Raw genomic sequence first — 22,284 nt, forward strand, 5'->3', positions numbered from 1 at the left:
TTCCATCAACTCACCCGAGAACATGTACAGAAAATTTACATTATCACAGAACACTCGTTTTCGTAGAATTCCCCCTGTATCTCGCCGTCACAAATATTTCACCTTGTACATCGTGTTTGTTTATCTTAAGTCTAGGTGTGAAAGTAATAATTCAAAATATGACTCTTTAACAGGAAAGCTTCAAACTTTCAACAACAATATTCAGACTCATACGTATGAGATCGCTACATGTGAAAATCAAATTATCACGGGGAAAGTTAAAACGTACCACGGTTGAATGTCTCCAAGTATTTATGAATGCAAAAATCAATATTTAAAAGTAACCAAAAGGGAGGTCTAGAATTCGAGTACACACGCAGTCAGTACTACTGTGTGGATCGTTACACGAGAGCGTCCCCTATTCAACCAACAACTTACAAAACTGAATAAAAACCTTTAATGATGACAGAAAAAGCGGTCGGAAGGTCACCTCTCGGTTGATATATCACCCGGGGATTTCTACCAACCAACTAAATGATCCCAAGAAGTGAGATCAACGCTTGTCACCTAGTTCAAAAAATAAATCACTTCAATTTTCCGCAAACACAATAAACCCCTTGTTAAACGAAAGTGATGACTTCCAAGGGGAAGGAAACGCCGGAGAAAAACTCCTCCAAACGAAATCACGCACACCAGGAGATTCAGCACACACACAAAAAAAAGTCTCCTTCGTATCCGCTCACCGACCTAAGGCCACCACTTGGTTGATAAATTAAGCAACCAGGGATTTCCACCCTTTTGGTCTGAACTTATCAACTTTCGTTGATAAGAAGATGATAACAGAACTCGAAGGGAACTCTTACTCTTTTTCTCTTACTGTGCAGCAATCCGTAATGATGTGAATGCAGCCAAACGATTCCCAGCGAAAATCAAACGCCCGAGTGCTTCCGCAGGCCCCTTGGATTGCTACTCATGTCGTGCCCTCGGAGGCGAGCCAAAAAAAACTGCTCTCACGAGCTCTCCGTTACGAGCTCCTCTACAGCTAAACCCTACTCCCGGACCTCGTCAACCGCCGCCGTCCCGGTGCGCGTCCCTTACAAATTCGGTTCTCGCGCAGTCCCCATTCTTATTTTGCCCCCCAACGCTCTAGTGCACACACACACTCAAGGTACTCATGAATGTGTACTCTCAAGTAATAGATGATGCGGTACAGAAACACTCACTTTTCTGGTAAAAATGTAAAAGGCACTCCTCTCGGAGAGGCGAGTCGTGCATAAAATAAGGACGAAAATAACGCGAAGGTTCGATACTTTCACTATTTAATTTAGCCCTTACACGTACGTACTTCAACTAGATAGATATATATACATTTGTCGTTGGATAAGTACAGTTGAACAACCATCCAAAGAACGAGGAGGTCTCGTGGAGGTAATATGTCTCGCAAGGAAATGTTTCATTTGTTTCCTTACGTAACGCGTGCAACATAAACCTGGAGGTGTCCTCGATCAGTTGTGAATTCCAGTAAAAACTACACGGGGTGGCCAAACGAGAGAGAGAGAGAGAGAGAGAGAGTAGGTATTTATCGAATAGGGTGGCAGGTGCGCGACAGAAGGGCTCGTAAGCGGCTTGTTGTCGCGCCAGTCGCTAGGAGATGAACCACCAGGGTAGGGATGGGAAAAACGTTGGCTGGGTATAACGAGCGTCCAAGTCGTTACGACGATGTCGCATGCGACGGCAGTCGCCTCCGATGTTCTCCGTCCCTCGATCTCGCCTCTCGCGCTTTCCCCCCCCCCCCCCCCCGAAAATCAGCGCGAGTCTGTCAACGTCTCTTCTCTCGGCTCCTCGCTATTATGCTCGGCCACGACGCCAGATCTGGCGAGCTCGATAAACACCGGACTGCGTAGGATCGCCGCGGATTGACGCGCATTATGCAAACCTTCGACGATGCTCGGCAAAATTTATACTACAAAACAATGCTGGACCTGCAGGAAAAGTTACGAAAAAGGTGGGCCGTTTTTTTTCTTCCTTTTCTTCTTTCCTTGGCTTTAATTGTTAATTTGAAAAAAAAAAAACAACCATTGCAGCGAGGAGGAAAGAATTAGACTGGAGGAGAGGTTCAACTTTTTAGTCCAGGACTCCCGTGTCAGGTACGCGCAACAAATTCACTTTTCCTTTTTGGCATGCATTTATACCCAATAGAATCCAGAAAAGGGGGGGAAAGGGGATGTATATATCCATATGGATTTTTATTTCGTTTGCACGTAAAATGTATATATATGTATACATATTCGCAACTCATCGGGGTGGATTTCGCGCTCCATCGATCGCGCGGTCGGACACGAAAGTAAAAGCAAGATTTTCGTGACTCCAAATGACAAATTAACAAGAGTCTCGTATACCTATATGCGATATGAAATAATACCTTGGTGCTTTTAGATTTCAAGGTCAAAGAGTATATTACAATAATCATAGTGATAATGTACAACTGCGAGACTTTTTTTTTCAAATTGTAAAACATCATACACATATAATATGCATGCTTTCAGGCATCAGAGCTGCATCAACAGATTGCGAATCTGCTACGTGGAGTTCCTCGAGGAGCAAAAAGTCAGGGACGAGCGGAACCACAAACTGCTCGGGAGCCTCGAGAAGGTCGACAGCAGTTTGGCCGTGATGAGCGCCAAAACCGAGCGCCTCAACGTACTGCGAGTGGGTTCAATGGTTCAGCACACACCGTGATACATGCATTCATAAGTACATACGACGTAACGCAACGGCTCTCGCGGTTTCAGAAGCACTACGAGGCCTACCTGATGCGCGTCTACGGGAGGGAGGGTGCCGGACCGAGGACCAGCAGGCCCTTCAAGATCGAGAGCCACGGGAGAAGATCGGCCTACGATTTACCCTTTGCGCTGCTACCGAGCAAGAGCACCGAAGAGCAGGATGATGCCGTCGTGCAAAGCTTTTACCGGCTCCCCAGTTCCCCGCCAGCCTCGCAGCCCCGAGCACTGGTACCCAGCACTCGCGGTACTTGGAAGGAGCCCTCCTACCCCCCGCCGAAACCATACGGCGCTCCGGCTTGGGAGAACCCGTCCCTCCCCGATGACAGCGAGAGCGAGCAACCACGGAAGCAGGAGGAGAAGACCACCGACGAGGCTGGGAACTCACAACCCACGAGCGAGCTGCCCGACCTGGACAGCTACATCGGCGCGATCAGGCGACTGCACGCGGACAACGAGGGCTACGTGGATCGGGAGCCGAGAGCAACCAACAGCGGCAGGAGCGACGCCGATCTTTTGAACGAGCTGATGAACCCTGCCCCGGTTGATGCCACAGGGAAGGGCTACGATGACTACGACGAGCAGGAGCGGCTCGGGGTGGACGGGATCGAGGACGACTACGACGAGTCGGTGGACATCGACTCGTGGATGCCCGACGACCGAGACGACCGGGAGGAGCAACAGGCCCAGGAAACGCAGTTGCGCGACAGTATCCGCAACAGGCTAAGAACGAAGCTCGAGTCCATAGAGGAGGTCGAGCCGACCGAGGACGAGCAACAGAGCGACCACGAGCCCGCTTCGAGCCATTACGAGGAGCCCCATCGGGCCGACGCTCAGCAACGGGACGCCAATCAACCACACCAACGAGTAGGCGATCACGACGAAAATACAGATGAACCGAACGAGGAGCAACGGAAGCCGGACGAGTCCGATCGAGTGGATCGACACGCCAGTGACCAGATTGAGGAACATTTGGAAGCACCAGAACAGCAGCAACAACCAGAGACCGAGGAGGACGTGGTCCAGCGGCATAGTGGGACCGAGTCCGATCAAGGACAACAGTACGAAAACTTGGAGCAAGAGGTACAGAAAGCCGAGGACGATTCGGTCGAGCAGAACCACGAAGTTGATCGAGCGCCAGTTGAAGAGCACCGTGACGATTCGGACCAGCAGCAGTCGGTGGATGACTCGGTGGAGCAGCGCGCGGCCACGGATGAACAGTACCTCGAAGAGGAGTCGGCTACCACCTCGAGCGGGGATCAAGCGCCGAGCGAAAGTTTGGGGGATGGACACCAACGTGGGGGGGAACAACGGTCGCGGGAAGGGGAGGACAATCAACGGCAGGCCGCCTCGAGCGACAATTACGAGAGCGAGGCGTCGGACCGGCAGCAACAAGAAGAGGAGGGTGAGGGACAAAAGCAAGAGCAAGAGAAGCAACGGGAGAAACAAGCGGCAAAGCCACAGCAACAAAAGCCACAACAAAAGTTGGCAGTTGGTCGGTCGGAGAGTGGTGGGTCGAAAGCGAGCCCGCGGCTGAAGGCTCGACAGGTGGTCGGGAGCGCGGTCGCCCAGCTGAAGAAGAAGAAGCTGCAGGAGGACCGGTCGGACAGCAGCTCGCGCGAGCAACGGCTCGCCGCTAACAAGGCCGTGAAGAAGAAGGTCGTGAGGAAGGACCCGATCAAGTCCATCCTCGACTCGGAGTCTAGCGAGAGCTTGATCGAGCGCAAGCTCTCCAACAGCGAGAGCGACTTTGATTTCAATTGATCGGGGCCCCTATGTATGTTTCGTCACCGCGACGGGCTGTTTTTTCAACATACACCCCCAAATCCTATGGGACATCTATTAACAACACAACAATTGTACAATAGGTAATACACCATACCATCCCGAGAAATGTAACTATACATACGTTAAGTGTAGATGATATACTATATAACTTGTTCAAATTTTAGAGATGCGTTATACTTACGGAAAATTACTTATATTGTGAAAGGAAGAAGAAGAAAAAAAAAACAAAAAAAAATTATTGCCTGCAACACTTGCACATATGTATCATACTACCAATCGGAACTTGTGAGATTATCATTATACGTAAATAAAAAGAATATGCCTAGGCGAAAGGCGCAAATAAGTTTGATTTCTGCGTTTGAAAAAAAGTAACACAAGTACACACACGAGCCAATACCTACTTACGATAATCCCGTAGCGCGGCTCTCTCTCCCAAGGTGTGTTGCCCATTATCACACAAGCTACTCTGCCGTAAGTATATATTATACCTACTGCAGCTGATTTTCTTATTAGCAGTTGGCAAACGGCGCGTAGCATTAAATGTACGATCATGACACCTTGTACGTGGGGGGTATTATATATATCCAGAGATCCGCGACTCCACCGCACATGTGCATATATATAAATGCTGATACCGCAGTGATAAGTGCACGCCGTGTAGTGTGAAATCGTTATATTCAGTTGGGTCGCGTTCGCGCGTAAGTGTATTTGCCGGAGGGGCAGAAAGAGAGAGAGAGAGAGAGAGAGAAACGCCGCAAGGCTAACATCATATTTATGTACACATATACACGTATAAATACGTACATATATGTGTACTCATTAACGGGACTGTGGGTTTTATAGTACAAGCAATAAAATTGCCCGCATATGTACACTTGATGTGTATGTAAAAGTGTGTGTGTACGCACGAGCGCGCGTCCACCCCGCGAGGCGAGTGTATAGTATATTTTATCCATAGCAGTTAGTAGTCCAGCAGCTGATCGAGTAGCCCATGAGTTGTTGCTCCGGCGTATACGCTCCCACGCGCAGTGTTTCTTGGATATATATATATATATAATACATCGTATCGCTCTGTTCTTTATCTCTACTCTCGGACTCGACGCGCACGTTGCAACTCTCTCGATTCGCGTATGTAAAGCCGTGCGTTTAAGTATATATTTATCCATCTTACATACATCGGCAAAAGTATTATATAGGTAGGTATCTCCAGCAGCTGCGGCTACAGGCGCGCGTCTTTCCTCTCGGCATTTTCGCACTTTCGCTCACGAGTACGCGCAAGGTGGCCAAGCCGAGAGGACACTGACGTTTCTCCGCTCTCTCCCGGAATAATTAATTAATTATATCCTTATATACCTACGCTCACGCCAAATATCGCGCTGTTACTCATACACCCTTTAATCGAGAGTAAGAGTTGTAAGTATATATTTATACGCTTACCCTACTCCTTATATAGCGCCCCTTGCTTCCTTCATCCTCCCCTCGGCGCTTCTTGATCAAGTATATTTATACTATTATTCCACGAACGCGTGAAATATCCATTCCAGGGTCTCCATCGTATATATATATTATTTCCTCCGCTGTTGTCGCGAACAGTGGTGCTCTCTTATCTCCTCTTCTTCTTCGGCGACGCTATTTTTTTCTTTTTCCTCGACTATTTCTCATACTTATATAGATAGTATACTTTGCCACCGGTGTGTGTGAGGTTTTCTTTTCCTCCGAAGCTGCACCGAACTGCTGTCAAAAGTATATCGACAACACAAGTACATATTATACTTATACATATATAAGACTGGAAGCCAGCATCACTACTTGCTCACGTACAGGTAAGTCATTTTCCATAACCTCCCTGTTTTGCCGTGGCTCTTTTTTTTTTTTCCTTTCTTCTTTTCGTTTAAACGTTCGACAACATCTAAGCAACTCGTATAAACAACATTATATGCCTATATTATAATTATACGTGTGTGTGTGTGTTTTTCGCATACGTTAAATCGAATACGCTTAATTGTAATTTATGCAGATTACACGTATACGATGCGTGCGTTCATACCCTCGCCGCGGGCCAAAAGTCGTTTCAATACCTGATATTATATGTATGATCATACCTACGTGTATAAGTGCCTACAAAAAAGATAATTCGTGTGCAAGCACATATCGTGACGTCTCGAACTCGTGCTTTTTGAAAACTTGTACCGTGTAGATGTGGCGCATGGATGCGATTATTTATTTGCATGTCGTATATACAAACACGCCACACAACTTGCGTTTATCGCTAAAAAGGAGTGTGTTTTAATTTACTTTTCTGCTCGATGCCTTTGTTGCTTACGCGTTTCAAAAGCAAGTATATACAAGCAAACAAATCGATACGGTGCAAGTGCAACAAGGCGTTAGAAATTGATGCGCCAGGGGGAAGAAAAAGCATGGCCAAGAACGCGTGGTTTATTATTTTTTGGAGGGGGAAAAAAAAGTCGTTGCAATGTAGGTTTACGAGGGGAAAGAGCTTTTCTTTCTCTAACCCCCCCCCCCAAAGTGGGGATCAATACGAGCTTCCTTTCATCGCGTCGCGGGGAGGAACGCGAAATAACTCGCGTATACGTATTATAGATGCACGTGCGAATATCAGAATCTTTGGGATGCACCACCACTTGTTGTTTCGAATTTTGTTATTTGTTTTTCACCAGCTACCCTGAAGCTCAGCCAGAACGAATGCAGTATACCGTGAAGCAACGGAAATTATCAAGTTTTCGAAGGAAACCAAAATGTATTTTTTATGCGCCGTTCCCTCACTTTCCTCAAAACTGTGCTCCGTTACACTTTTCCATCGAAATAAATGCTTCCTTTGAATTTTGGACAATGGCTTGTAAGTATATCAAAAGAGCCCCACTCGCGCGACGCGCTTTGAAAATCAATCGTTGGCACGAGTCCGGGGCTCCCAGTAAGAGATAGGTTCGCGCGTAAAAATACCTTGCTCAATAATCCAAGGTATTCTCGGAGGACCGACGAGTCGCTGAAAAAATACGCAAAATTAAAAGAGAACTTATCGGTGTATGCAATATACGTTGTACACTGCACTTTTTGGCCGTTATATTATGTATATACAAAAAAGCAGTTGACTCTATAGGTGTTGTACCATGCACTTTCGAGGGCGGAATTTTCAAGTAAACGGCGACGCGTATCTATACATTAATTCATCGAGATGACAAATGGCAAACTTATAAAAATGTACACGTGTGTTTCAGAATAATGAATGAGTCCGCGGTCAGCATGAACAATATTGTAAAGGATGCGCCCAACGGGAGAATATATTACGAGCTGGAGGGAGAGGGAGAGGACGGCGACAGCTCGACAACACCTTGCAATCCAGCGGATCGAGGCGACCGTAAGTTGAAGCATACATACATGTATATGTTCACTGAAATGTATTTGTAACAAAACTACAAGATCTTTCGTGTTGTCATTCATCGGAATGTCGTGATCGGTAGTAGTAGTGGCCTATATATATATAGGCGCACGAGTATCGAGGTTGCCTTATAGTTTCCTTTTCCGCGAGATCAAAAGTATCGCGGATTCCTTTCGAAATTGGATATACTACAACCCGTCCATAAAATATGCCACCACCGACATATTTATATTTAATACGCACGCACACGTAGACGGGCAACCATATTATTATATCCGATCCACGGCGCAAGTATTTGAGTTCCAAGTAGCTCGGCTGCGACATCGGTATTTCGCTCTACACGTATCAGCTCTAGTAATATCACGCACGCGTGTACTTTATCGTCATCGTCGACTACGGTAAAAATAGGTATACAGAGCCGGGCCGTTATACCATTAAAATATGGACAATAAGTTACTGCTGTTAGGAAGAATCCGCGAAGAAGAGGAGGACGATTTTTGCTGGGACGCTCGTCAGCAGTACTTGTTAGCCTCCAAGACGGAAGCCGGTTAGTAAATATACAATTATACACCCATCGGCAATTGCCTGTTGCAGTGAAGTTGAGCATATGTATATAGGTATATGTGTAGATATTGTAATGTATATCATTGTATAGAGTAGCATTGGTTGGGCCATTGAGCCGGGAGGGGAGAAGCAAAGAGTGACATTTTGCATGAGTTACACGGACATGTTGAAAAAGAGAGAGAGAGAGAGGATAAGTAACTCTCGTTTTGGCTCACACGCGACCGTGACGAGGACGAAAGCGAAGCTATATATACACTGACTAAAGTCCACTTGTATACCTACTTCTATGTAGGTGTAGACAAAGAAAGAAAAAAAAAAGAAAAAAAGAAGCAGAGGAGCTTGGCTGCCTGTACAGCAATGGCTCTCTCGCTCGTCCGGCTGATGGTTGCTGCTTTCTTGCTTGCCTGCTTTGCTAGGAGCTTCTTCTTCTGCCTCATAATAGAAACAAGACAACTGATGCACTGACGTGCGCATCGGTTCTTCAGTTGCACGTCCGCCGTTACTTGCTTTCTGTCGCTGGGCGCGGTCGAGCTTCCAAAGCTCCATTTTTCGGCGCGTCCGCTCAAAAACGCGTACCGTTCGATCTCCCCGTCCAGCTGCACATTGACACTTGGTCGTTATCACCTGCCGTCCTCCGATCGGTTCCAAAAGTGCACGGCGAGCGCATTACACACGCTTGTCTACCACGTGCAGAGCTACTTACCTTCCTCGATGCGACAAAGTTTTCCAACTTTCGAAGCTTACTTTGCGGCACAGTCCAAGTGAATTGTCCCCCATCTGACTCGGTTCGCGTTCCATCTCGAGTTGTAACGCGACACCATCATCAACATCGCGATCGTCGCCAGCAGCATCAGTCACCCACGAGCCAATGTCAAAATGTCGAGCAGAGGAGTCACTCCGACCGGTAACCGAGACTCCTCTTACTTTGGCTATCTGAACATTCCTGACTTGTTCATCGATGGAGACGATTACCACTGCGACTATCGTAAGTCCAGGCATCATTCAATCAAAATTTAGGGTACAGCGTGTGTATGTTGCTCTGCTTAGGCGAATGATGCTTGAGCACATTTTTTGGACAATTTTGGCGTTTGGTTTGCCCCAAAAGCTGCATGAAAAGTTTGCATCCCCTCGCACAATAGTGAGCGTTTATAGTATAGTTTATTTCCAGGGAAAATTATATATATATATAATCCACCTTCGCCACGAGGACAATTTCGTACCAAAAACTGGTTTACAAATGCGCTCAGCTTTTATGTCTTTTGATGAGAATAAATAAGACAATGTCTCTCTGACTGAATGAAAGTAAAATCGTGTGTTTCACAAAGATGCTCCATTAAATTATCCGTTTCCATACACGCAATCCATTAAGAGGCAAACGCTTGCGCTGCATATTAGTAGCTGGGAGAGTACCAAGTGGTAGAGGCGTATGTGCACGTTGCATCGAGTGACTTATAAATAGAAATCTTCCTAAATATAAGCGCTTAAATTGAGGTCGCGCTCCACTGCATACCTACTACTCTCTTATTTATTCTTTTCATGTACCAAATGTATACACATGAACGTCGCACCTGAACAAAGAAAACATTCATGCTCAAAAACATGTTTTCCTCGACGAAACGATTAAAAGAAAAAAAAAGAAAAAAAAAAAAAAAAAAAAAATTTTGCGGTTCACAACAAATATTTTGTCTCGGCGCCTCAATCCAAGTGCGTTGAGTTGATATTCCTGTACACGGGTGTGCAAAATTGTTCACAGTCATTTAAAAAAAGTATGTGGTAAACACCCGCAACTCGACGTTCCATCAATTCATTGCTTATCCAAATCATTCGATCAAATAATTTTGATTGAAAACAATTGACACGCGAAGACTATACGGGACACGTAATGAAATGACCTGACACGGTAATGATTAGCCATTGTGCCGTTTCGCGTCGATTGTTTTTCACCAAAACTATGTTTCCCTATGGTTTATTTAATATTTTGTAAGACAGTGTTGGATTATTTATCAAGACTGTAGTAATCACAATGTGTTTTATAAAAAATATTAACTACGTGCTATACAATAAAATAAACAGTTTACTTGTACTTGATAAAAATTACTTGTTTATTTAAATATAATTGGTCAAAATTCGAGTTCAGAGAAATTTTCAATTATTTCTTCTACTATATTACATGTAACTCAACACAGCGTGAATTTAAACTTTGTAAATATAGTACAAAATGTTCAACAGGTTACAAGTTACGGTCAAATTCCCAAGGATTTCATCGACTATCGAATTTTTTCTTTTGATTAACATTGAAACAACGTTCAATGAATAATTTTAATTCTATTCTTGATTGAAAACACCGATTTCACTATAATTTTTTGGCTAAAAATGAAAAATCTTACAACTTTGACTATAATCGTGTGCTATCTAAAGTCACTTTGATTCACAGTAAATATAAGAATCCGTTGCCGCTGGAACATGTGTTTCTTCTATTTTAGAAAATAAAGCTATTACAACGTGCCATGAATAGATGTATACCTACACGATAATATGATGTAATCCTTATCATTTGTTAATCGTGTATTCACTAACTCGAACATTATCTTCAACTTCCATCGCTCACATTACCGTAGTTAGAAAAAACATTGTTTGAAACTGCATTGTGTTGTTTTCTCAATTGCTGTTTTGCCAAGCGTTTTTTGTCGCGTGTAAATAAAAAAAAAAAAAAAAAAAAAAAAAACGTAATACAACAAAGACTTTCCACAAACTGGTGTACCAATTTTATGTTGATTATAAATTTAGTTATTATGGAAACGACAAAAAAAGATGCTAAATAATCTAATATGGTGATATCATTTTGTAAGATCAAAGTGCGCAACCAAATATAGTGGATGAACCTTCTTTGTTTGCGTTAATTGTCTTTGAAGTTGTGCTTTTTCTTTCCACGTATATGCTATGGAGTAGTAAAATTTAAAAGATTTCAGCAACCTCAAGCAAAAAAATAATTGTGCTCACATACTGTTTAGTCACACTTGTGCAAAATTCTCGTACAACTATATACCGAGCGAGTTAAGAGTATGAGATATAAAGATGGGAAACGTCGGTTGCCGACTTTGGCTTAGTGTTATCGGTCAGGGAATAGATAAATGAGTCAAAGGTCAAAAATAATTACGAAACCTAAAACAAATCATCATCATCACCTCCACTTCTTTTTGATAAAATCAAAAAATTTTGTACACGTGTACATCGTAATAATGCACAACTGACCATGTAAAAATTTAAACTGGTAAAATTCTCGATGATGATGGGTAAATTGTTTTTTTTTTTTTTTTACCCTGTAGGTAGTGAAAGCCCGATATTTGGCTTGGACCCTACATCAACCAACAATGGTGGTGCTGGCTCCGTTGGCAATCCCGGCCTCAGACTGGGCCCGCACGAGTTGCCCAATGAAATTTCAGCGCCTTACGAAGTGCCACAGTTTCCCATAGAACAAATAGAAAAAAAGCTCCTCATCCAACGACAGCTGACAGTCAAGTAAGTGTACATTTACAAGAGATTTTATAAATCACTAATGTGTGAAATATTTCGCGAGTCTAGAAACGACTCTGGTTTTTTATGAGGCTGACCTTTGTGGCCGATACTTTTTCCTCTCATCACATCTAGAAACGATAAAAAAAACAATTTCTAGTGTACGATTCGAATCTTACATTTTTTTTTTTTAGTAATATTAAAATTATATTTACGTTGGAATTGTAAAAGGAAAAAATAGTGGCGACAAAGGTGTGGTTACTCAAATAAACTTAGCTACTTTTATACCCTGAAAACCGGTTTTTTCGCGGAATTCCTCGTATTGCACACGAGATAATCGTGATTCAACATCTCATTTGTTATTAATAGGCTAATACTCTTGCGACACAAGTACATCGGCTCTTAAATTAACGTCTCGGATGTTTATTACTTTTTACGTTACCCCAACTGTTTACAATCGCAATCAATGTTATGTCAATATACCCGTTGTACTTGTACCTTATCGTCCTTATCACAATGACCCTGCACCAGTGTCCGTACCATTTTAATCGAGTTGACCATTGTAACGGCTGATTTTACCTTCACGTTTTCTATTTTTGGCGCTGGAAATCGTCCCCACGATAGAGTATACCGTTATATCGAGCGAATAAAAAGATTTTAAAAAATCAGCGACACAAATGTAGGAACTTGGAATTCAAATAGGAGAGTCATTTTATTCTTTGAATCGTCATAAAAACTGGCCTTCAAAAATGTATCAGTCAAACAAAAGCGTACTGACTTATCTGTAGCTCGCGTGGTTATCAAAATTCCATGGTCAAAGATTAGCGCATCTAATTAAAATGTATACTTTCTCGTATCGACACTTCAATTAAGTTGCGATGATAAATAAAATTGACGTACAACTAGGAACGTTTGCTCGTAAGGCATGATCATCGGCATTTCTCTGATATAGTTAAAATAAGTAGATGTTAGCGAAGAAGAAGAAGAAGAAAAAAGATAAGATTATTGAAAGTTAAAAATAGGCTGGATTAAAGTGATGTAAGGCGTATAGGTGATATATAGGGAAGGGCAGTTTTTTCAAAGCTTCGGCTATGCATAAGTGTATACACCGAGAGGCCAACTCGCGATGTAAGCAAGCGTTACGAGCTCAGTGTCGCCGCGACTCCCGACAACGTGGTCACGCGTCGCTTGTCATTTTTTTCTTCTCAAAGTCTTCTCCCTCGGCACACTGTCTTTTTTTTTCCTACATATGCCTCTCAAGTACCAGCCACCGATTGGGTCGGTCTCTTATCTCGGCTTTACTGTTTTTACATTCTCCCTGCCTCCCACTCCTCCAAACGCACCCAAAGATGCTGCCTTTAGCCATGATTGCACACCTCGTTAACGCCACAACCGCAACTACCGTAGTAACAATAAAAAAACGATAGTAAAAAAAAAAAAAAAAAAGAAATCGGCCATTCCGTTGTCTCTCTGGCTCGTTGTTAAACATGTTTATGTTTGGTGTGCGAGTGCTCCGTTTGTCGTCTCACTATTCCGCGGCAAGGGCGTCCCAGTGGAGCTGATGGGATTTTGAGAGGTTCCGCTGCTGCGTGTCGTTTCTTTTAGTCGGCCGGTGGTCCAATCGGGCGGCATGTGAGAGCTTTTTGTGTGCCGCGCTCGGTCTTGCCGAGGTAAATCATACGTACGTTTCGTGCTTTTGTCACAAACAACCGACAAGTCCCCCGGGCGCCGCAGAAGCTATGTTCGCCGGCGCGATGGAATCCAAACGCTGGTCGAGGGATTGTAAATTGTTGCTCAGGTAGTTATTGTTACTTTTCTCTCCTCGCGATCCCCTCATTTATTCCTTGTTGCACTGCCTTTTGGCGCTTATTGCGTCGTACGCGTTCCGTATATAGTTGGTAATATCATACCGGTGCTTTCGACAATAACAACGGAGTCTTGCGCATATTAATCTCCATCGAAAGAGCGTAACGTCAATGATGATTTTAAGCTAAGCATTGGGAATATTGTTTCATGCCGAATTTCAACGAAAACCGACGCCAGATGTAATTGCGACTTGAGAAAACAAAAACCGGAATGCGAGTGGCCATAAGTTCTGCGTCGCGTGTAAATATACCGATTTACCGATCGATCACAGTCGGCTCACTTTATTGAGGAAAAATCAAACGAGATCGTCCGACCGAGAGACGGGCTAATCTTGCTTGGGACTGATTTTCATAATTTCGGCTTCCAGCGTGAATCAAATATTACGCGCAGTGCTATAATTATAATATATTTATTCACTTTATTTGCATATTTACTCCGCGCTCGATTGTTATTCCGTTTCTCGGGATCACTCGAATGGTTTGAAAATGTTGGCTCACTGTGTGTACATGACTCAACCAAGTGGAGAAGCCGATGATAACTATGCAGTTGTATTTACGGTTGGTTGGAGTTATATTTATTCAACGCGACAAACAAAATTTTGGAAAAACCACTGAATGCGGTATAAGAATGTACACCTACGTGCACTTTTATCATCGGCTTCTCGTGATAAGTATATCTATTCACAGTAGCCGATCATTGATTCATTAAAACCTCATGAGGCCGACGAAACTTGAAGTTTACCAAACCGAGTATCTGCAATAATGGTTAACAATGTATAGTTCGACAATATTTAAGCTCTTACATTACCAAATTAAGATTACAGAGGTGCTCGGTACATATGTATATTTATAGTTTTTTTTGTTGTAATCCGAGAGCTCCCAAAGTTTCGAGGTCTCATGTAATATATTCCCACAAATTCGTAGAGAGTTGAGCTATTAGCGAGCAGATGTATATTGGTCAAGATAATAGAAAAGTGTAACGGTTGTTGCAGAGCCGCCAAGGATCTCGAGGAGAGGCGTAGCCATTACGAGCCGTCGGTCGGCCCTCAGACCGATGATTTGGACCACATATTGCCTTTCGAGGAAAATGACTTTGTGCCTCACTTTCAACGAGTTTCGATATCCGGCGAGGACACCTCCGGGGTAAGCCACAGCTTCGACAACCAGCCCCTATCTCTCTTTTTTCCCTTCAATTTCCCCGATTTCTCGTCGATCGCGCCGCACCCGAAGCCACATAAACGTCACACAGCCTTACGCGCGCGTAACAGAAGCCCAACCAGCACAAGTACAGAGGAGCAGGGCGAGCGACCTTGGAACCTTATTGATTTATTTTCTCGCGTTGCGTAATTTTGCGTTACTTTCAACTTTCGGGGCTCTTGAAATCTTTACCAAACGGCGTAAACGTTTGATACAGCTCGTGTGACATTATACGTGCATCATCACGATACAAGCCTCCCCCCCCTTTTTTTACAAATTGAACATTTATAATTTTGATCGATTGATTTGTGACATGGCCCGCAACCCCGCGAATGTTATTGCGAGCACGTGGCACTTTGATGTGTATAAGGAAGCATTCTGCGCTTACATACGCATATATGTTTTATCGGGCACTATACATAAAATAGATTTTAATTTATGAGAATCATTTATTTCGAAGGGTAAATCGAAACGTTTGGCGTAGGTACCGGTAATGGCCATGATATATTACATACGTGTATAAATAGATGCGAAAATACGCAGTGCGGATGATATTATTTTAAATGCCGGGACGAAAAAGAAAAACGCGTCTGTGGTTTTCAGGTTCCATTGGAAGATCTGCAGCAGGCGTCGCAGTTGCTCATTCGAGCCCTGGACATTCGCGAAAGGTACATGAACAACTCGAAACAGTCCTTCCCGAGCATAACGACCAGGTTTTTACGGAGCGTCGACAAAAAGCCCGTGAGCGCCGACGAAGTGCAGCACGACGATCGCAAAGCCATCGAAGGTCTGCCCATTAAACCCTTTACTTTACATACTTTGAATGTATAACAATGAAAAATGAAAAGCAAAGTACTTTGAGCAACATAACAATAAAAGACCCTCCACTGTGAAATTTGAACTGTTAAAACATGAAACCCCCCCGAGAAAATGATGTAACGTGAATTTTTCTGCTTACGTAGAGCATCCAGTGCACGTGCCGGCTTCGCGCGGCGATCCTTGGGAATGCGAATTCCCGGCGAGCAAGAATTACACGATCGCGCCAATCAACGGGGTCTTCAACTTGTTCGCCAGCAAGGAGGACCTCGACAACAGAAAGCCCATCCCGTACTCGTACCCCGACCTCGCCACCTTCGTCAGGGACATGAACCAGCTGTGCTTCATGATCGCGGACGGGCCCCTCAAGTCCTTCTGCTACAGGCGGCTCAGCTACCTCTCCTCCAAGTTCCAACTGCACGTGCTGCTGAACGAGCTGCGCGAGCTCGCCAGTCAAAAGGCCGTGCCGCACCGGGATTTCTACAACATCAGAAAGGTATACCCACGGTCTATATAATTATGTACTTTAAGTACACCGTATCCCTTGTATTATTATTATTATTATTGTACACGCATTGTTTCGTCCCGAAGGTCGACACCCACATTCACGCCGCGTCCTGCATGAATCAGAAGCACCTGCTGCGCTTCATTAAAAAAACCCTGAAGAACCACGCCAACGAGGTGGTCACGTGCTCCAAGAACGGGGAAAAAATGACCCTGCGGGAGGTGTTTCAGTCCATGAGCCTGACAACGTACGACCTCAGCGTCGACATGCTCGACGTACACGCCGTAAGTTTCTATTTGCTACAAACATTGGATTGGTTTGTTCCAACATGAAGCATATCATCCCGTACAATCGAGTTTTGTTTGTAGGACAGAAATACGTTTCACAGGTTCGACAAATTCAACGCCAAGTACAACCCCATCGGTGAAAGCAGGTTGAGGGAAGTTTTTCTCAAAACCGATAACTACATCAATGGAAAGTTCTTCGCTAGTATCATCAAGGAGGTATTGAGCGACTTGGAGGAATCCAAGTATCAAAACGTGGAATTGCGTCTTTCGATATACGGCAAAAGTCCCGAGGAATGGGATAAACTTGCCAAATGGGCGATCCAGAGCGACGTTTACTCCGATAACGTTCGCTGGCTCATACAGATCCCCCGATTGTAGTGAGTTTCACGAGTAAATCGTTTTTTCTTGGAAAAATTTTCATCATTACAATATATCGATTCATTTTCTGATTTTCAGCGACATTTTCAAATTGAACAAGCTGATGACGAATTTTCAAGAAATTTTAAACAACATTTTCTTGCCTCTGTTCGAGGTGACCAACGATCCCACGACACATCCCGAATTGCACAAATTTCTTCAATACGTATGTATACAATATGATACGGGCATTTTTTAATGAATCGTTTGAGATGTTTTGCCGAAAAAAAAAAGTAATTTCTCGAAATTTTTCAACTGTTAACAATATGACAGGTTATTGGCTTTGATTCGGTCGATGACGAGAGTAAACCCGAAAATCCACTTTTCGACAAAGACGTGTCCCCTCCGGAAGAATGGAACGATACGGAAAATCCACCGTACGGCTACTATCAGTACTACACTTACGCAAACATGACTGTGCTCAATCACTTCCGAGAGTCAGTAATCCGTTTGTTATCACAAGCAAAAACGATTTCCCCCAACTGTTGGACGTTATTAACTGTTATCTTTGTAATTTTTAGGGAACAAGGCCTGAATACTTTTGTCCTCCGACCCCACTGCGGTGAAGCTGGACCAATTCAGCATTTAGTTTGTGGCTTCATGATGGCAGAAAATATATCGCACGGCTTGTTACTTCGAAAAGTACCAGTTTTGCAGTACCTATATTATTTAGCGCAAATTGGCATAGCCATGTCTCCACTGAGCAACAATTCCCTATTTTTAAATTATCACCGGAATCCATTGCCGGAATATCTAGCGAGGGGTTTGTGCGTGAGTCTATCGACGGATGATCCCCTGCAGTTTCATTTCACCAAAGAACCCCTGATGGAGGAATACAGTATCGCTGCCCAAGTGTGGAAACTTAGCTCGTGCGACATGTGCGAATTAGCGAGGAATTCCGTGATTATGAGTGGTTTTCCCCATAAGGTATGTTTATAACTTTATTTTATATCATTCAACGTTATGGACACTGTGTAAAACTATCACTATTATTTTTCGCACATTATTTTGCAGAGTAAGCAATACTGGCTTGGACCAAATTACACTAAAGAAGGAGTAGCCGGGAACGATATTACCCGAACAAATGTGCCAGACATACGAGTGGCCTATCGTTATGAGACTTTGGTTGATGAACTGTCTAACATATTCAAGGTTGCAGAATAAGTATCCAAAAGCTTATGTACAATACTTAATATTATAAACATTTAATTTTCACTGAATTTTGAATCGATGGTAAAAAAAAAAAAAAAAAAAAAAAAAAAAAAAAAAAAAAAAATTTATACATATTTTTGTTTAGACGTATAATTTTGTTAACAATATTTCTTCGAGTGCAATTATTTTTAGGACGTTTTCGTATTATTTTAATGAATTATTAAAAAGATTTTATCGTTTGAAAAACGGTATATTTTAACTACAATCAAAGTGTATAAAGATTTTTAGCTTTATACAAGTTATAAATCTTTTTATAAGTCAAGGATAGCTACTTTATGAACCTTTGCAGTCAAGCAAATGAAATTTACAGAATTTAGAAAACGAAAGTTAAAAAAAAGAAAAGAAACTCATTTTTATGAAACTTTAAATAAAGATATTTTTTTATTTTAGTTAAAAATTTTTCAATAGAATCTAATGTAAAAAGATTAAAATAGTAATTTTTCTGTTTTTGATAAAATTTAATTCATACAATTTAACGATTACACACACATTACTTATTGAAATATAAATTATTTAACTTGAATAGAAGTAAGGACTAAAAAGGCTATGTGAATACTTATGCTTAAATGAAAATAATTTATGTACCTAACTATTGTAAAATGTAGAAATGTATTTAAAAAATGTATTTTATCCTATTTTGGTACTTTTTGTACGTTTATACTGTTACCATTGTGTTTGATTGTTAATAAAATTCATACATTTATATACTATAATATTATAATAAATAAGAGTTGATTGTTAAACTTTACAACTATTTAGAGTCGACATAATTTTAAAGGTGTTATGTGACGAAAATCTACTGTACCAAATATATCTGAAAATTATCACTTATGACTTCTTATAAAGATTTATTGTCTCCCCACAAAAAATTTTGTTTTATCTTAGCTCGATCATAGTTCAAAAAAATGAAATTTCTTACAATGTAAAGTGAAAATAAAAGTACGTTAAAAGAAATCGTCCTTAAATGAATATCATTTTATTTTATCATTGTTTTCCTTTGTCTCGAAAAATTTGACTTTTAAAACTTTTTGGGCTCTAGGTATCACTTCCGTGAATATAAGAGTACCAATGAAAACAAGTAAAGTTCCAATCCAGTGGTACACTGTGAATGGATTTTTAAAGTATATTATTGAAAATATAAGTGACAAGAATTTTCGGAGCGTCAATATCAGGGTAACCGTCAGTGAAGTGCACTCTGTTGTTAGAACAAAAACAGAGCTCACGCATACATACCTGTAAAAATCTGTTAAGGATCACAAGATGGATTCAAGTAATATACGAAAAAAAAAAAAAAAAAGTTAAAAACCATAAAAGGATACTGCGTGAACACATTGCCTATTAAATAAGCTACCATTCTCGGCAAAGTTATATGTACAAATGGAACCGTGATTCCAGGTGAATTCACAGCCACGATTGCATGGTCCCACAAATTTTTCGACAGAAACACGAAAAACGGCAAGGGCAATAAATGCTGAAACAAGTGTCGGTTTTACATGATAAAATGAATCGATGCACAGGGTAGGATGAAGATAGAAATGGTAGTACCGTGTAGTATAATGCTTCTCTCGGATTTTTTCCGTACCGAGAGTACAAAGTCTCTTGAAAGATACCCATTCTAGCTGAAATGAACAAGGCCACCGTCAGCAGCACGATACCAATGATCCACCAGAAAAAATCATTCCAAGCAGCTGATGGCTCCAATTGTTGGCTGTTTGGCACAGTCGACTTGATCTCCCTGCTGCTTATTATAGTGCACAGCACAATACCTACGGTAATCATGGCCACGGATAAATACTTGTCAAAAGTATATTGTTTTTTCAGAATAATAATGCCCATGATCATGTTCGCTATCAGAGAACCCTGAAAAGTTTTTTTTTTTATTTTACTTCAAAAAAGTTCATTTCAAGAGGAGGGACACATTATACAAATGGTTGAAATTTTCATTTTGATGACTTACTGCTCTGAATATCATGTGCAATGGCATCGGTATATTAAAATTAAAGGCATAATTGTTGAGAACACTAGAAACGAAGAACATTGAGACCAAGATCATATAGCTCTTGATGCCAATGTTGCTTTTGACTTTGCCACACTTTGAAGTGAAGATAAATCCATCAATGGCAATGAATACAAACTGCGAGAACGTCACCAAATTACCGCCACCAGGATCTTCTCTGAAATAATTATTAGTTTTTAAAACGAGTCGAGGAAAGTAGTGAAACACAAACGTACTTCATCAGTAATTCGAGAAAAATCAAGTTGGAGCAGCAGCCAAGGAAAACCAGGCATATGGCTAAAGGTACAGCTGGCATTGTTCTGTTTGCCAACTTGCGCTCGTTGTGAAAAATAATCTGATAACTGCAATCAGGACGTCGCAAATATTTAGGTAGGCGTGACGAATTTTTCCCAGGGAAATAGTTCCAGTGAACCCTGGAGTTGTGTTATAGTCTATCTACCTAAACAAGGGAGCAAACAGTAAGCATATACCTATAGACAAATCGTAAGGACCTAAAAAGAAAATAATTTTTTTCACAGAAATAAAATCTCTTGCGAGTAGGTAGAGATTTTAAATCGAGAAGCGCTTCGTTCGTGAAATTTACACTTTTTCAATACGTAATATTCACGCTGAATCAATACTTGTTTAACTAATTTAATTAAAGAAAGTCATGCATGCACTTGAAAAAAATTATGCGAAACCGATCAATTACTTGATGTTAGTTTTATTAAAATATTGCAAATTAGTTACTAGATCTTTGTCTTTACTTACTAGGTAAGTATATACGTGTCATCGTCCTCATCATAGCCGTTAATATCATCGGCCCGACATCATCCTCGTCGTCGCCGTCGTCGTCGTGGACTACCCAAGTATTATCTGAGTTATCATCACCGAGCAGTAATACTAATATAGCCACTGCACTTACACATGTCATGCGTTTGTATTTTCTTGTGTACACGCATTGTACGCTCTTGCGTTTATTTAATATTTTTTCCTCGTTAAATTCGCGAATGAATATCGTTTCGATGATATTGCACTCTCGAGAGGTTAAGTTGACGCTTCGTCGATTACATTATACAATATATACATTGTCGGCTATACTGAAAGACAGCTGATGTGATACTAAAATATAGTCCTATACAGATTTCCGCGATGTTTATATAGCTCAGCTGTTGGACAAGTTACTACTTATTATTTAACTTTTCTTAACATAAAAAAAATAGTGAAGAGTCAAGTGGAGCTAAATATTTTTTTATTTATGTGACGATCGTTAGAAGATAATCAAGTTTCAAGTCCAACTTCAGTAATTTTCATACAATTTTTATTGAATTTAGTTAATAACTTCCTTTATAAAATGTGATTTTAACCCCCCAAAGAGATAAAAATCTCATCATCTATAAATTGCAGATAAGAATTTACGAACTATCAACACTTTGACGACTGATCCGGGGAAAAAAAATCTGCTTTTATGATATATTTCATGTATTAAAACTTTACCCTGAAAAGTAAAGAAACAAAAATTATAGACATTGAAAAAATACACCTTTTTGGCATTAAATGTGTTGTCTTAAAGTGTACTTCGGGGATTACGAAAAGTAATTGATGTTTCGCGTAAAAGTGTTAGTTTTTTTTTCCAACGCTTTACGAAGCAAAAGAATTTTTTTTTTTTTTTTTAATTTATCATTTCAAATAATAAATCAACAAAGACAATACCCATGTGTTACGTTCAAGAGAAATTTGTATCGTGATTTTTGTTTTCAAATATAATAGCCTGGAGTTAAGTATTCGAACTATCGAGGCAAATAAAAAATTTGGCTAAACGAAAATAAGTCTGTACATACGACATCAATACCGGCTGTATATTTTCTTTACATTTTTATGTCGATTCACATATTATCATCTATTTCGACCATTGATCCTTTTTTCATTCTTTTCGTTTCCTGATAACTTATTTGCCTCTACATCCAA

At 41.5% G+C, this 22,284-nt stretch overlaps 3 protein-coding genes across 9 annotated transcripts; 2 read left to right on the forward strand and 1 right to left on the reverse strand.

Moving 5' to 3' along the window:
* The first annotated feature begins 1,779 nt into the window (after positions 1–1,779).
* LOC106642217 (uncharacterized) lies at positions 1,780–4,655 on the forward strand. Its single transcript, XM_014356920.2, has 4 exons — positions 1,780–1,984; positions 2,064–2,126; positions 2,526–2,688; positions 2,772–4,655. The coding sequence occupies exons 1-4, from the start codon at positions 1,908–1,910 to the stop codon at positions 4,521–4,523; spliced, it is 2,055 nt and encodes a 684-aa protein (XP_014212406.2). The 5' UTR covers positions 1,780–1,907; the 3' UTR covers positions 4,524–4,655.
* A 954-nt stretch (positions 4,656–5,609) lies between these two features.
* Positions 5,610–19,151, forward strand: AMPdeam (AMP deaminase). Of its 6 annotated transcripts, XM_089591677.1 has the most exons (12): positions 5,610–6,370; positions 7,784–7,923; positions 11,835–12,027; positions 14,879–15,029; positions 15,687–15,870; positions 16,046–16,395; positions 16,491–16,688; positions 16,773–17,068; positions 17,148–17,274; positions 17,382–17,545; positions 17,630–18,035; positions 18,123–19,151. In XM_089591677.1, the coding sequence occupies exons 2-12, from the start codon at positions 7,788–7,790 to the stop codon at positions 18,270–18,272; spliced, it is 2,355 nt and encodes a 784-aa protein (XP_089447803.1). In that variant the 5' UTR covers positions 5,610–6,370; positions 7,784–7,787; the 3' UTR covers positions 18,273–19,151. The 6 variants fall into 6 exon arrangements, with proteins under 6 accessions (XP_089447803.1, XP_089447807.1, XP_089447802.1 ...); XM_089591681.1 differs by lacking the exons at positions 5,610–6,370; positions 18,123–19,151 and having other exon boundaries at positions 7,718–7,923; positions 17,630–17,750; positions 17,866–17,984; XM_089591676.1 differs by lacking the exon at positions 5,610–6,370 and having other exon boundaries at positions 7,719–7,923.
* On the reverse strand, positions 18,969–21,368 carry Efr (ER GDP-fucose transporter). Of its 2 annotated transcripts, none has more exons than XM_014356976.3 (6): positions 21,088–21,368; positions 20,553–20,772; positions 20,278–20,494; positions 19,866–20,180; positions 19,640–19,791; positions 18,969–19,553 (listed from the first exon to the last, which is right to left on the reverse strand). In XM_014356976.3, exons 2-6 carry the CDS (start codon positions 20,630–20,632, stop codon positions 19,292–19,294), a joined length of 1,026 nt encoding a protein of 341 aa, XP_014212462.1. In that variant the 5' UTR covers positions 20,633–20,772; positions 21,088–21,368; the 3' UTR covers positions 18,969–19,291. The 2 variants fall into 2 exon arrangements, with proteins under 2 accessions (XP_014212462.1, XP_014212461.1); XM_014356975.3 differs by having other exon boundaries at positions 20,553–20,776.
* Positions 21,369–22,284: the final 916 nt, after the last annotated feature.

Source organism: Copidosoma floridanum, unplaced genomic scaffold, assembly GCF_036245765.1.
Source record: "Copidosoma floridanum isolate Cflo_tuat_1 unplaced genomic scaffold, Cflo_Japanese_pri ptg000013l, whole genome shotgun sequence".
Classification (NCBI taxonomy): domain Eukaryota; kingdom Metazoa; phylum Arthropoda; class Insecta; order Hymenoptera; family Encyrtidae; genus Copidosoma; species Copidosoma floridanum.